At 48.6% G+C, this 12,511-nt stretch overlaps 1 protein-coding gene across 23 annotated transcripts in view; it reads left to right on the top strand.

Annotated features, from left to right (window-relative positions):
- CAMK2G (calcium/calmodulin dependent protein kinase II gamma) overlaps positions 1-12,511 on the top strand; it is a 55,148-nt gene that overhangs the window by 28,590 nt on the left and 14,047 nt on the right. For 13 of the 23 annotated variants that reach the window (XM_044916077.1, XM_021699850.2, XM_044916074.1 and 10 more), the window contains exons 11-13: positions 535-618; positions 862-904; positions 5,570-5,613. In XM_044916077.1, the coding sequence (XP_044772012.1) occupies positions 535-618; positions 862-904; positions 5,570-5,613 (171 nt within the window). Of the gene's footprint in view, positions 1-534; positions 619-861; positions 905-3,439; positions 3,503-5,569; positions 5,614-12,511 lie in introns of all 23 variants that reach the window. The other 10 variants (XM_021699849.2, XM_044916071.1, XM_021699845.2 and 7 more) reach the window with 1 other exon arrangement.

The raw sequence follows: 12,511 nt of genomic DNA, 5'->3' as shown, positions 1-12,511 counted from the left end.
AAAATTACCATCCAAAATGATGAAAAGAATGGATGCTTCAAGGTGAAGACCCTTAGCTTCTCAGATCACAGCTTTATTAAGGTCCTTGTGGGGGTGTGTTGAGAGGGGCTCTTGGAAGGAATGAACCTTCTCTGTAGAGAGCAGGAACCCTGCCTGTTCTCTCACTGCTCAGGAATGCGGTAGGTGCTAAGTAAACAGTTGCTGAAGGAGTGACTGTATGGGGATCACAACACACAGGATACTCTCTTCTGTTCCATAGCTTCCATTTCCCAAGGAAGGGGAGAGTGCTGTCTCACACACCCTCCTAATCTAGCATCAATTATCAGTGGTGTTTTTGTGTTCAGATTATTGTCCTTACATAACCTTGAGTTTGGGGTAGTGCTTTTATTCTAAAAGCATTTTCACATCTATGACTTCATTTTAGCTTTGGATCAACTCTGGGGCGGCTGAGCACACAGCCGTCAGTGCCGGGACTAGGGTGAGGGGCAGAGGGCCCGGCTGGAGGGCTCACAGGCCTGTCTGTTTGGCTTCCAGCAACGATCCACAGTGGCATCCATGATGCATCGTCAAGAGACTGTGGAGTGCTTGCGCAAGTTCAACGCTCGGAGAAAACTGAAGGTGAGTCTTGCCTTTCCAGGCTGCCAGCATCCTGAAATCACAGCTGTTGACAGTCCACCCCCTGCCCCATCACAAGAGGAAGCCCCTTTTGTGGCTGGAGCTGAGCTATGAAGGTTATACACGTTGGGGGGCCCCAAAGACCTGAGGTCTTGAAGTTCTGGCCAGTGGCTGCCCTCTGCCTAACACCAGGCTATGCTTTTCTAGAGTCCAGCTGAATTCACAGGCCCCTCTTCTTTCCCCCAGGGTGCCATCCTCACGACCATGCTTGTCTCCAGAAACTTTTCAGGTATGTTTCCCCAGCTGTGCGCTTTAATTCTGCTGAGGTGAGCGGGTCAGAGTGGGGTGTTGCCACCCGGTGCTGGGTGTCTTAGGCAACACCTTGACCAAGATGAAGAAGACCCTGTTTTGAGGGGGCTGCTGCTGCTGGGTCCTATAACATGAGATTCTGGGGGACTTCTCTTGGGTTCACATTTATGAATTCTATTCCTTAGACCCTCCCGAGGAGTAACCTGCCCAGCCTCCCATTTACCTTGTGCCTGGGGATTCCTATTTAATTTTCTAAAGACTCTCAGCGCTTTAGGATTTTAGCCAGTTGATAGGGTATTGGACAATGGGCTGGGGAAAAGAAAGAAAGAGATGAGGTGTAGTGAATCTTCTCAACCACCACCATTAATTTGTCTACTGGGACGGTCTCTACTTCATTGTGTCTAAATAGCAATGACTAATAGAAATTTTTCCAGATGTTTAATCATTTTCCAGAGACTGTGCTTATAATATGCTTTGCAGTACTAGCTGTAAAAGGGAAGAAAGAGAGAGCCCCAGGATGGAGGGAAAGCAACTTGCTTAAATTTGACGGAAAAATTGGGATAGTTGGGACCAGTAATTTGTAAATCACTTGGTATTTCTTTTTAAGATGCAAGACACTCCACCCCACCCCACCCCACCCACCCCACCCCCACCCCCATCTTGTTTGCCCTCAGTGGGGAAGCACAGTGGCTTTCTTTGAGGAAAAGGTTAATGTCAAAACTTAACTGAAGGCAGAAGGTCTCTTCCCACCTTGCACACCACCCCCCACCCGGCCTTCCCAGCCCTGCAACCCCCCAGTCCCACTGTTTTGGTTGAAGACTCCCTTTTCTCATTTTCATAGCGAGATTCCTTCCCTTGCTTTCCTTCTACACTGACATGGAGACAGGGTTGTTTGGCCGCCACTGTAGGCTAAGGTTGCTCCCTTGAGCTTGAGGGGCTTGTCTGTGCTGGTTCAGGGTAACCTAAGGGCCCCAGGTCTGAGGATGCCGTAGGGGAGAAGTCCTAGGGCTTCATGCGCTCTAACCCAAGCAAGGGCCACCGGGCGCCGGAGGGGCAGGACTGGAGAGTGAGCCAGGGAAGTGTCCCACCTCAGGCCCATCACCTGTGCTCCTGGTTTGGGGCTCATTCTTATGTGGGTATCCATGAGGGGAAGACGTGGTTGTGGATTCTACTCTCACAAATGAGAGTAGAGATGGAGCTGTAGTTCCATATCAGACTTCTTGTCCTCAGAATTACTGGAAGCTTCTACTTTCTCAGAAGTGTGAGAGCCTTTCGGAGGACACTCGAGGGCATTTCTGTGCCAAACTAGAATGGTGATCTGTTGTCTCTCCAAGTAGAAGAAATGTGACGACAGGCTACTACTTCCCTTCTAGCCTGGGAAATCCTCCATCTCAACCCCCACCCCACCCCCCATCCATTTCAGGAAATTGGTATCCTGGTTTCAGGAGACTGGGCTCTCTGTTAGGACAACGCATTTTCACTCATTCTTAAAGAGCCTCCTCCTGTCCTTGTTGCCCAGACCTTGTCAGCCATTGAGCTCACTTTGCCCTGGGTCAGAGGAGACCAAAAAAGTGCTACAAGCATTCTAGGATGACCTCTGCTGCCCTGACTCTGGAACAGGTAGGGACAGAGCCTGTCTCTAGAAGCTTCTCTAGAAAGAGGTGTCACCAAGTATATCAAGAAGGAAGAGCGCCTGTGTGGTTTGTTTTTTTTAGGCGTGAACTAGGCTGTTTGCTGAGTTTACCCCAAACGGGGTGCGACCTGGACTCTAGCAGGTTCGCTAATAGTGGAATCAGGGCTTCTAGAATGTATTGCTTCAGCAGCCTTTGTTTTCTTTCCGGGGGCTCATTTCTTGGGCATCTTCACCCTCGGAATACTGAAATACAGGCTGAGAAAAACGGTCTGTCCTGGCGACCTGCCTGGAAGAAGGAAAGCAACCCGTGTCTCTGAGGAACTAGAGGATTAAGAGAGGGATAGGGAGCTGGGGCCCATCAGCAAACTTAGCTGAACAAGGGCCATGCACCCTCCATGGGCCTCAAATGCCAGAGTCCCTCCTGTTTGGAATATGGCCAGAGGACAGGGCTCTCTGATAATGTCCTCATTTAGGTCCCCTAGGGAGGGAAAGTGTGAAGATGAGGCTCCGTTTCCTCACAGCCTCAAGCTAGGGCTCAGCTGCCTCAGAAAGGACACCGCCTCTCACCGATTCAGGCTTTTACCTGGAGACCCTGGCCTGAGGTGCTCATGGGACAGGTGCCAGAGCTGTGGTGATCCCCACACCCTGACCGAACCCAGTCCTCTCAGGTCCCCAGACTGCTGCAGGGCTGGCTGCACCTGCTCATCAGCCTGCCCCTGGCGCCTTCGCTCCCCCAGCTCGGCTGGCTTGGCCACGCCGCCTGGGCCCTGCTGTGCGTGGGCGGCCAGCGGTTCCCGCGCCTCGTGCTGGGGCATGCTCGCTGCTGACGGGCCCCTGTGGCTTTGCGGCAGCTCTGTGCACTGAGAGATTGTATCCCCTCAGTTGGCAGGCAGAGCTCCGCCCCCGCCTCGCCTGCCGCGAGCGCCGCCGGCCTGGCCGGGCAAGGTACGTGGCATGAGTCCCCCGACCGCCTGCCTCGGCTCCCTGCCACCCCACCAGGAGGGCCAGCATGCCAGGCCCACTCACCAGGGAGGCGAGTCCCATGCTTGCGGGCTGAGATGGGCATGCCGGATGGACCACCTAACTTGGCATCTGCGAGCGCATTGGTGTCACAGAGCCCCCTAACCAGCCATGCATGCTGGGCGCTTGCCAACTCTCAGGAGGCAATAGCCTGGGGACGTGGAGCTGGGCAGCAGGAGGCTTTCCTCCAGACGGCCGAGAGCCTGGCCTGCCTGAGGGCTGCGGCCGGCGGCAGCCCCCCCAAGACACAGTCCTGGGCGTGGCCGGAGCTGCCCAGTGCTAGGACTAGGCTTCGTCAGCACTGCTGGGAGACCCCACAGAGGAAGCCACCATCCCCCTCAAAATTGTGAAGTCTGGCATTTGCAGGCCTCCAAGTCTGAAAGGCTCTAGAGTGTAGAAGCTGTGGGGAGAGCCGTCCCTGGGTTTGGATCCTAGCCCTGCCACACCCCGAGTGAGTCTCGTCAGCCCTCCCAGCCTCAGTTTCCTCCTTTCTCCGGTGGCGCTAATAACTAACACGGCGATGATTAAGATCATGTACGTCGAAGGCTCTCAACCCTCCTGTAGAGGACAGCCTGTCAGACATCCTGATGCCGACACCCCCACCCCAGACAAATAAAATCAGAATCCCTAGGGCATGGGATAGGCATAATGATTTTTGTTGAGCTCTCCAAAAGTGATTCTAAAGGGCAGCCAGAGTTCAGAACTCTGATGTATATAAAGCACTTAACATAGCAGGTGGTCAGGCATCGTCGTAAACACATTAAAAAAATAAGTTTCAGATCCCCCCAGCATGTAAAAAAATAAGTTTCACATCACCCCAGCATGACTGGAGATAGGCTCATAGGCCATTTTGGGAGGTCAGAATTCTTGTGAGGGAGGGATCCCTATTCTCACTGGAGAGAGATGGGACCCGGCTTGGGTAGGAATGGCCCCTGAAGGGAAGAATGGCAGCAGTAATAGTAACAATGGTTTACACTTAGTGAGTACTTGCTACGTGCCAAGCACTCCACCTAGTGCTTTTCATGCATGGTCCCCTTAGGTCCCCACGCCTGTCCTGTGACCTAGGCCCTATTTTATCCCGTTTTATAAAGAAACTGAGGTTCAGAGAGATAAAGTAACTCACTCAGTGTCATACAGGTACCAACTGGTAGATCCAGTGAAGTCCAGGTGGATCAGACAGTTGGGCTGACTCCATCCCCCTGTGGCTCCCAGACTCTCCCATCCCACTGTGCTACGTTCCTGTGGCCTTGGTGACCAGCAGGTGTCACCAGCCTTCCTACACAAAGTTCGTCAGCCTTGAGCCTCATCCGTGCCTGGCTGGAATCCGTTTACTACCTCGCTATTCTGCCCAGTCCTTCCTGCTCAGTGGTTCCAGAGAGTAGACTGAGGAAAGAAGGGCAGATAGGACCCCATAAGCCCGGTGAGGACCTGCCCAGTCAAGGCTTCAACCCCCCTGGCAAAACCCTCCTGTAGGTGGTCCTGGTCTCTGTGTCTGTGTCTGTCTGTCCTCACGTCTGAGGTCTCCTTCGTGAACTGTGACACTCTTGTTTCTTAAGAGCTCTCAGGAGATGTCTTGCATCCTTCCAGCTTGGCCGTTCTGAGGAACTCCATGGCATCTAGGGACGGAGCCCTCACCTTTCACCCTGGCACTCTGCTTCCAGACCTGGGTGGAAGCTCTTGAAGGCAGAGTTCCCAGTACCCCAGGCAGCTCCTGTACTGAATGTGGTTTCTCCTCCCATGTGCAGTGTGTCCCTGTTTCCGCTGAGCCCTCTTCCGTGGCAGGAGAGATCCTGGGGTGCCACCCTGAGGGTCTGACGCAGCTTGAGAAGCCCTTCTTGCTTTGGGGCTCCCAGGAAGGGCCTCTTCCAGGAGCCTCAGGAGACTCCTGTCCCCCTTGTCAGACACAACAGACTCTTGCGGATCCGGCTGCCAGACTTAGACTAGGGAGAGGGGACAGTGCAAGAGGCTTGATTTTCCTTTTTGTTTTCACAGCTGCCAAAAGCCTACTGAACAAGAAGTCGGATGGCGGTGTCAAGGTAGGTGTCTCCGCCCCTCTAGCCCAGGAGGGGTTCTTGGCTTTGTTCCTCCTTTCCCCAGGAACCTTCCTATCCTTGCTTTTCTGCTTTAAAACCAGAAACCTTTGTGCTCAGAACAGCAGGTTCCATTGGCCTGGGAGGGCAGAAGAAAAATGTGTTTCTTTTGACCCTAGCTGGAACATAAAGACTCAGGGGAAGTGATCTAAATTATGGTTTCCTAGAGCTCAGTCCTGAACCTGACTGCAGACACATGCCTCATCTCCACGGCTTGACTCTCAGGGTTTTTGAGATCATTTGGGTAATCTTCTTTTTTCCTTTTTCTTTTTGGAGCACAAACCCTTTTTATCAAATGAAAGCAAAGTTGGCCTGGTTGACCCAGGGTACAGGGCTTGGAACCTGAAGCCCCTGTCCTTTTAGTTTTTTGTCTTATCTCCAAAGCACTTCCAGAACCCAGCTCAAATGCCACTAAGTGAAAAGTGTCTTCAACTTTCTAGAGTTATAGGCTCCTCAGAAATAGGCGAGGGATGTGGTATATCACAGATCGCTCCCATTTGATGAGGGAGCTTTTCCCGTGGGATCACAGCAAGAGGAGAGAACAGGGGCGCACAGGGACCAGCGGCAAGCCTTAGTGGGAGTGGCTGCTTGGTGAAGGGGAAGGAGAGGTGGCTAGGGGTCCTCCTCACAGGGCCCAGAGTGTTCTGTAAATGCTTTGGGGGCAGAACGGGTCCTGGGGCTGGGGCATCGGATAGGCGTTCATACTATCTTGAAGCCTACCAATTGACACCATAGGGTATTTCAAACAATGAAATTATCCAAACCTTTACATCCCAACCAAAGTTGAAATTGGGCCTTTCCCCAGGATCTTTTGTCCCCAGCTGAGATATACATGTGTGCCCCATTCCCCTCCCCGCTCCCCTTCCTCTTTCCCTCATTCTCTGCATGCCTGCTTCTGTGTGCTTCTGCACCAAGGAGGGGAGCTTGGGCTCCACACACACCAACTGACGTGGATCTGGGGGTGTGACCAGCAGCCCCCCAGTTATAGGGACATGAACTGGAATGGGGGAACCAAGTTAGGAAAAGGTGGCAGGCTTAGCTGGAGAGAGATTTTGCATATTTCTATCCAGGAAAGAAGCTAGAATCAGTTATTCTTTACAAAGTATTTAATAAGTACCTATCAGAGGCCCAGTGCTGCACTCAGTTCTAGGGGCCCACAAAAGGTAGAAGAGGTGATGTGGTTTTCATCTAGCTTTGAGAAGTTGCAAGGTTAATTGAAGAGGAATTTGGACACACCTGGAATCAGCTAAGCACTGAATGGTCTATGGTACTGGACCCTACATTACATGGTTCAGTCCAAGAAGCTACTGGGCAAAAACTTATTGGAGAAAGCTTAAAGGATGTAGGAAGATTGGAACCCAGTCAGCGATTGCCTCTAGAGAATGGGATTGGAGGTGAGGACAGGGTGGAAAGACACACCTTTCATTTTTCACTTTGTACACGTGTTTTCTTTAAAATGAGAAGGTGTTCCTGTTATAACTTAAAAACAACAAAATATTTTTATGGATTCTATCCTATATATTGATGTTCTCTGCCCAACCAGACCAATCTAGCTGTAGTTTCGACATCCTTCTAGCACAAACCCCGTGTTCCAGTTGGGCAGAGGGATTGGAGGTTTGTGTGTCAGACCACAGGAAATGTAGGCCACTGAGCAGGGAAGCTACGGGGGTGAGAGCAGTGTTTTTAAAAGATTTTGCTGAGTGTGTAAGGATGACTAGAAGAGGGTGGGAACTAGACACAGAGGTATCAGTTAGGATTTGTTATAATCTGGGCATAGGGTGAAGAAAAGGTGATTAGAAAGGACTACTATTGAAAATACTTCACCCCCAGAAGAACCCAGGCACCAACCAACGAGAATAGGCACTACCTACGGAGAATTGGTCCAGCTCTCACCAGGATTGTGAGGCTCTGATTAGCTGTTAGCTCTGTTTAGAGGTGTGTCCAAGGAAGTTCATACTGGATGTGTTAGAAAGGACACATCAGAGATGATGTCAAAGTTCCTTGAATGTTGGAAGAATTGGTGGTACCTCTGCTAGAAATGGGAGTAGTTGTGAAAGAATACCCATTTTGATAGCAAGAGTTTTATTTGGACCCCACTGAGATGGAGAGACAGGTGATCTGGGGGGAGAGGGCTTTTAAGGTGCTGGGAGTACCTGATGTGGCCCAGGGAAGAGGTCAGTACTACACATGGAGATGGGGACTCATGTGAGTGAATCCCATGCGTTCACTCACTCGGCCAGTTCCGTCCTTCAGGAGCTGGGAAGACAGCGATATAATCCACCCTTTAAGGTGTTCAGAGTTGGGGAGAATCAGGGAAACCAGCAGTCCTGGGTGCTCTGGGCAGGTCTGTCGAAGGAGGTGTGCTCAGGGTGGGCCCTGGGGGAGCAGAGACCAGCATCTAAGCCAAAACAGGAAATCTTCCTGAAGGAGATGACCCATGAACTGGGCTGAAGGATCTTGCTAGGTCAAAGTGAGCAGGACAGGGCGCCTGGGTGGCTCAGTTGGTTAAGCGACTGCCTTCGGCTCAGGTCATGATCCTGGAGTCCCGGGATCGAGTCCCGCATCGGGCTCCCTGCTCAGCAGGGGGTCTGCTTCTCCCTCTGCCCTCTTCCTTCTCGTGCTCTCTGTCTCTCATTCTCTCTGTCTCAAATAAATAAATAAAATCTTTAAAAAAAAAAAAAAAAGTGAGCAGGACAGGGAGGGGGATATTCCAGGCAGAGGGAATAGCATAAGATATATAGATTTGAAACAGTGTGATGATTCTGGGAACTTCAGTAGCTCCGAAAGGCTGAAGGAAAGAATGATTGCACAAAACAGGACCTGAAATAAAGCAGTTTCAGCCAAGATGGTGGTAAAAAGATGGATAATGAAGCCATTGAAGGATAGGTTTCTAATGGAACTTTCTAGATGGCTGACCCCAGGGATGAGTGTCAGGCGCAACTATGTAATATTAGTGGAAGGAACTAATTAAAAAGATACAGCTTACAGGGTCCAGCCTGGAATTCAGATTCAGGAAGCCTTGGGTGGGAGGCAGAATCTGAATTTTAATAATATTCCCCTTCTCCCATATGAATCTAAAGCACATGAAGGTTTAAGAGTTCAGTAAAGACAAAATTTCAGGGCCATCTGTCATTGAGAGGCTGGAAGAAGAAGAGGAATCATCAAAAGGCAGAAGAGGTGGGGGAAGAACAGAAGTGTGCAACAATGTCGGACCTTACAGAGCACTGAAAAGGATGAGGGCATGGCAAGCAGACGGTTAAATAAATTGCTTCAAATGAGAACATACGTGGGGAAGCTAGTGTCCGACCCTGCTATGCGCCCAGCGAGTTCTGTGCATGAGAAAAGACTTTGAATATAGTGGTGGGAACAAAGGCAAAGATGCAAATGTTTAAGAAGGGAATGACCAACCAAAATTGAAAGGCCAGCAACAAGTTGAGGAAAATATTCACAGCAGGTGTGATATGAAGGGTTAATATTATTTTTATACAAAAAAGCCTCCGTAGGGGCGCCTGGGTGGCTCAGTCGTTAAGCGTCTGCCTTCGGCTTAGGTCATGATCTCAGGGTCCTGGGATCGAGCCCCGCATCGGGCTCCCTGCTCGGCGGGAAACCTGCTTCTCCCTCTCCCACTCCCCTTGCTTGTGTTCCCTCTCTCGTTGTGTCTCTCTGTCAAATAAATAAATAAAATCTTAAAAAAAAAAAAAACTCTCCCTAGCAAATAAGAGTCCCCCCCCAAAACCCAGTAGATAAATGGTCAGAGAGGTTGCACTAAAAACCCAGAAAAGAGGAGGTAGAACTGGTTAACAAATGTGGAGGTTTAGCCTCACTAGTATCAGCAAAATGCAAGTTGAAATGAGGTGCCATATTTTGACTCTTTAAGTTTGGGATAGTAACGTAAATAGCAATGGCCCTTTTGGAAAGAGCCAGCATGTCAAACACCATAAAAATTGTCCCTGCTGGTTTTACCCTTTAATTTTACTTCGGGAATTTCTCCTAAAGAAGTAATTCAAGGGGCGCCTGGCTGGCTCAATTGGAAGGGCATGCGACTCTTGATCTTGGGGTCGTGAGTTCAAGCCCCACACTGGATGTAGAGAATACTAAAATAAACAAACTTTAGGAGTAAAGAGAAATAATTCAAAGTATGGAAAAACTGAAAGCAGAAGGATGTTCAACATGACATTCTAACTGAAAAAATTGGCGACGATTTCAAAAGTCAATAAGATAATGACTAAATAATTACAGGAAACCAATTTACTAGACCTTTACAGAGTTATTAATTTTTCATGACTATATAATGATATGTTTTATATTAAGTGGGAAAAGTGGGATACAAAACAGTACATACACTGTCATATAAATTTTGTTTAAAAAAACGATGTGTTTGTCGATTATATTCAGTATATATTAAGTGGATGGAAGAGGAACTGGAGGAAACCCCATGAAGTGTTAATAGTAACTTCACTGGGTGATGGGAATTTGGGAAACTTTCATTTTATATATTTTTCTGTATTTTCTACATTTTTTACCTAGACCATGCAATCCTTTGAAAATCAGAATTAAAATCAAAATACTATTTGTTTTCAAAAGTAAGGCATCAACTCGGATGTAGCTTATAATGATGTTTCTAAATTACATGAGAAAAAAGACTAGCAAGAGAGAGAGGATTATGGGTGGGGTTTTTTTTTCCCTTCTTTGTTTTCCAAGTTGTTCCTAACGTGGCTGCAGACGTTTTAGAATTTGGAACGTGTATATAACAATGAATGGCATGGTTGGACGTAAGTGCTGCGAAAGGCAGAGGGGAAGGCAAAGCAAGATGTGTGGGGTTCGACTTTTCTGGACTCTCTTGAAGGTCAAGGTGACGACCCATGTGTATGAGGGAGGCCTGTGAGGTTGCTCAGAAGATGCTGACCTGTGAGCAGCCTGGGTCTCTTATAGACCCCACCTTGCTTTCCCAGCTTCTCACTTCCCAGTTCCTGGTGTTTAAGGTCTATCGGAAGGTTTCCTCCTCACTCTCCAGAAGCTTTCACAAGATGCTGGAATATTATTATTGCATTGGTTTGAGCATTGAGTCCACTTTGTGCTCTTGAGTGTAGGGACCCCAGGTTCTGATTCGGTTTCTCTGAGAGTGGATACAGGGACCCAGGGTCTGTAGAAGAATGACAGCCACTTGCGAGGACAAGACTGGAGGGGCCACAAATGCTCAGATCCCGAGAGGCCCCCAGTTGAGGACAGTTAGTGCATGTTGCTCATCCCAGGCCAGAGTGGCCATCCAGTCTTTAAAAAAAAATAAAGGAACAAAAGAAAAAAAAGAAAAAGGGATATAGCCATTTCCTTAAGTACTGTTTGAATATTTGTTTAAGTGTGGAAAGTAGGTTTGAATCCTTTTCTGGATTTCAATTTTAAATAAATATTTAATTTGTAAATAAAAGTGAGATGTGGTTCTTTAAAAATGATCTGGTGTTTAAACAGTGCTGTAGTGGGCTGGTTGAGAGGAGCTCAGCTGTGCGTGGCTGAGGGCAAAGCCCTGAAAGGAGGGAGGAACTGACAGAGGTCTACTAATCCAGTAGAAACCAACCCTTGAGTAGAAAAAGGAATGTCTTGGGTGTTCACGCCAGACAGTTGAGGAAAAAGAGATCCAGCTGCGGTTGGGAATTTCCTCCCCATTAGGTGAAGCAGACAATTGAAAGTGCTCGGCCTAAGGCAAGGTCCGGGTGAAAGCTGCCTGCTCCGGCCTTTCACAGCAAGAAAGGACATCACCAGAACCAAGGGTGGGCCCGGTCAGTGCTCCCAGAGTTTTCACTCCAGTGATCCTGGGCAAGTTAGAGACCTGTGCTCTGCTTTAGCCTGAGGGAAAACCAGAGTCAGCAAACCCAGTTCAACTCAGCAAAAGTTTGTTGATCATATGCAACCTTTCAGGGATTTTGCTAGGCACAGAGGAGATGACAGAGATGGACCTTCCCTCACATTGTAAACACTCTGGTTGGATAAAAGGATAAGTATGAATGTAAAGCAACGTCCTCTTTTTGAGGAATAATTTTGGAAATAAAATCCCACATTTGGGGCATAAACAACAGGCTAATGCAAAAGAAGCCCAATTTGGGGGCGCCTGGCTGGCTCAGTCAGTAGAGCATGCGACTCTTGATCTCAGGGTCATGGGTTTGAGCCCCACGTTGGGCACAGAATTTACCTAAAAAAAAGAAGAAGCCCAATTATTTACAGGTTTTCTTTTTCTTTAGGTATAATTTTAAATTCTTTTAAATACTTGTAGTCCCCTCCTTTTGAATTTAATATTGTCCTGAAAATGTCCTCTAAAGTAGGATGTCAGCCTCTGGAGGGAAGGAACATTTACCTGACACATTCACTGTACCTAGAACAGTAGTCAGACAACAGGTAGACAGGTTCCGAGGGGTGTTCTGTCTCCCAGGAAGCTAATTATAAACTTCTTAAGTGCCTTTCACCTTTGAGACAGTCTTCTGAGATGTATTTTCAGTGTTCCATGTGGTCTTTATTTTTATGCTCTTGTTTCACATCTGAACATAACGTCCGTGAGCATCTGGCCGAGCCTGAGGAATCATGCTTGCAGCATCCCCCTTGGTTTCCATCTTGACGTCTTTGTGATCACTCCACTTTTAGTCACCAGCACTCCTGTTCTCCCATGTCCCACTAATTGCAAAATGCAGTGAGATGCTGAAATCTTCTGGATGAGCACGGCCATACTGACAAAGAAGGGGATGCCGCCAACTCACCGTTTATCAGATGATTTTCCAAAGCTCACCATCTTTATTTTGAAAAGCAGTGTAGGGATGTAGCAAAAAAGTCTCAGTTCAGGAGTCTAGTGTTTCCAAAG

Source organism: Neomonachus schauinslandi, chromosome 6, assembly GCF_002201575.2.
Source record: "Neomonachus schauinslandi chromosome 6, ASM220157v2, whole genome shotgun sequence".
NCBI lineage: Eukaryota > Metazoa > Chordata > Mammalia > Carnivora > Phocidae > Neomonachus > Neomonachus schauinslandi.
The sequence above is the reverse complement of the archived record's forward strand: the minus strand, read 5'-3'. Positions and strand labels throughout refer to the sequence as shown.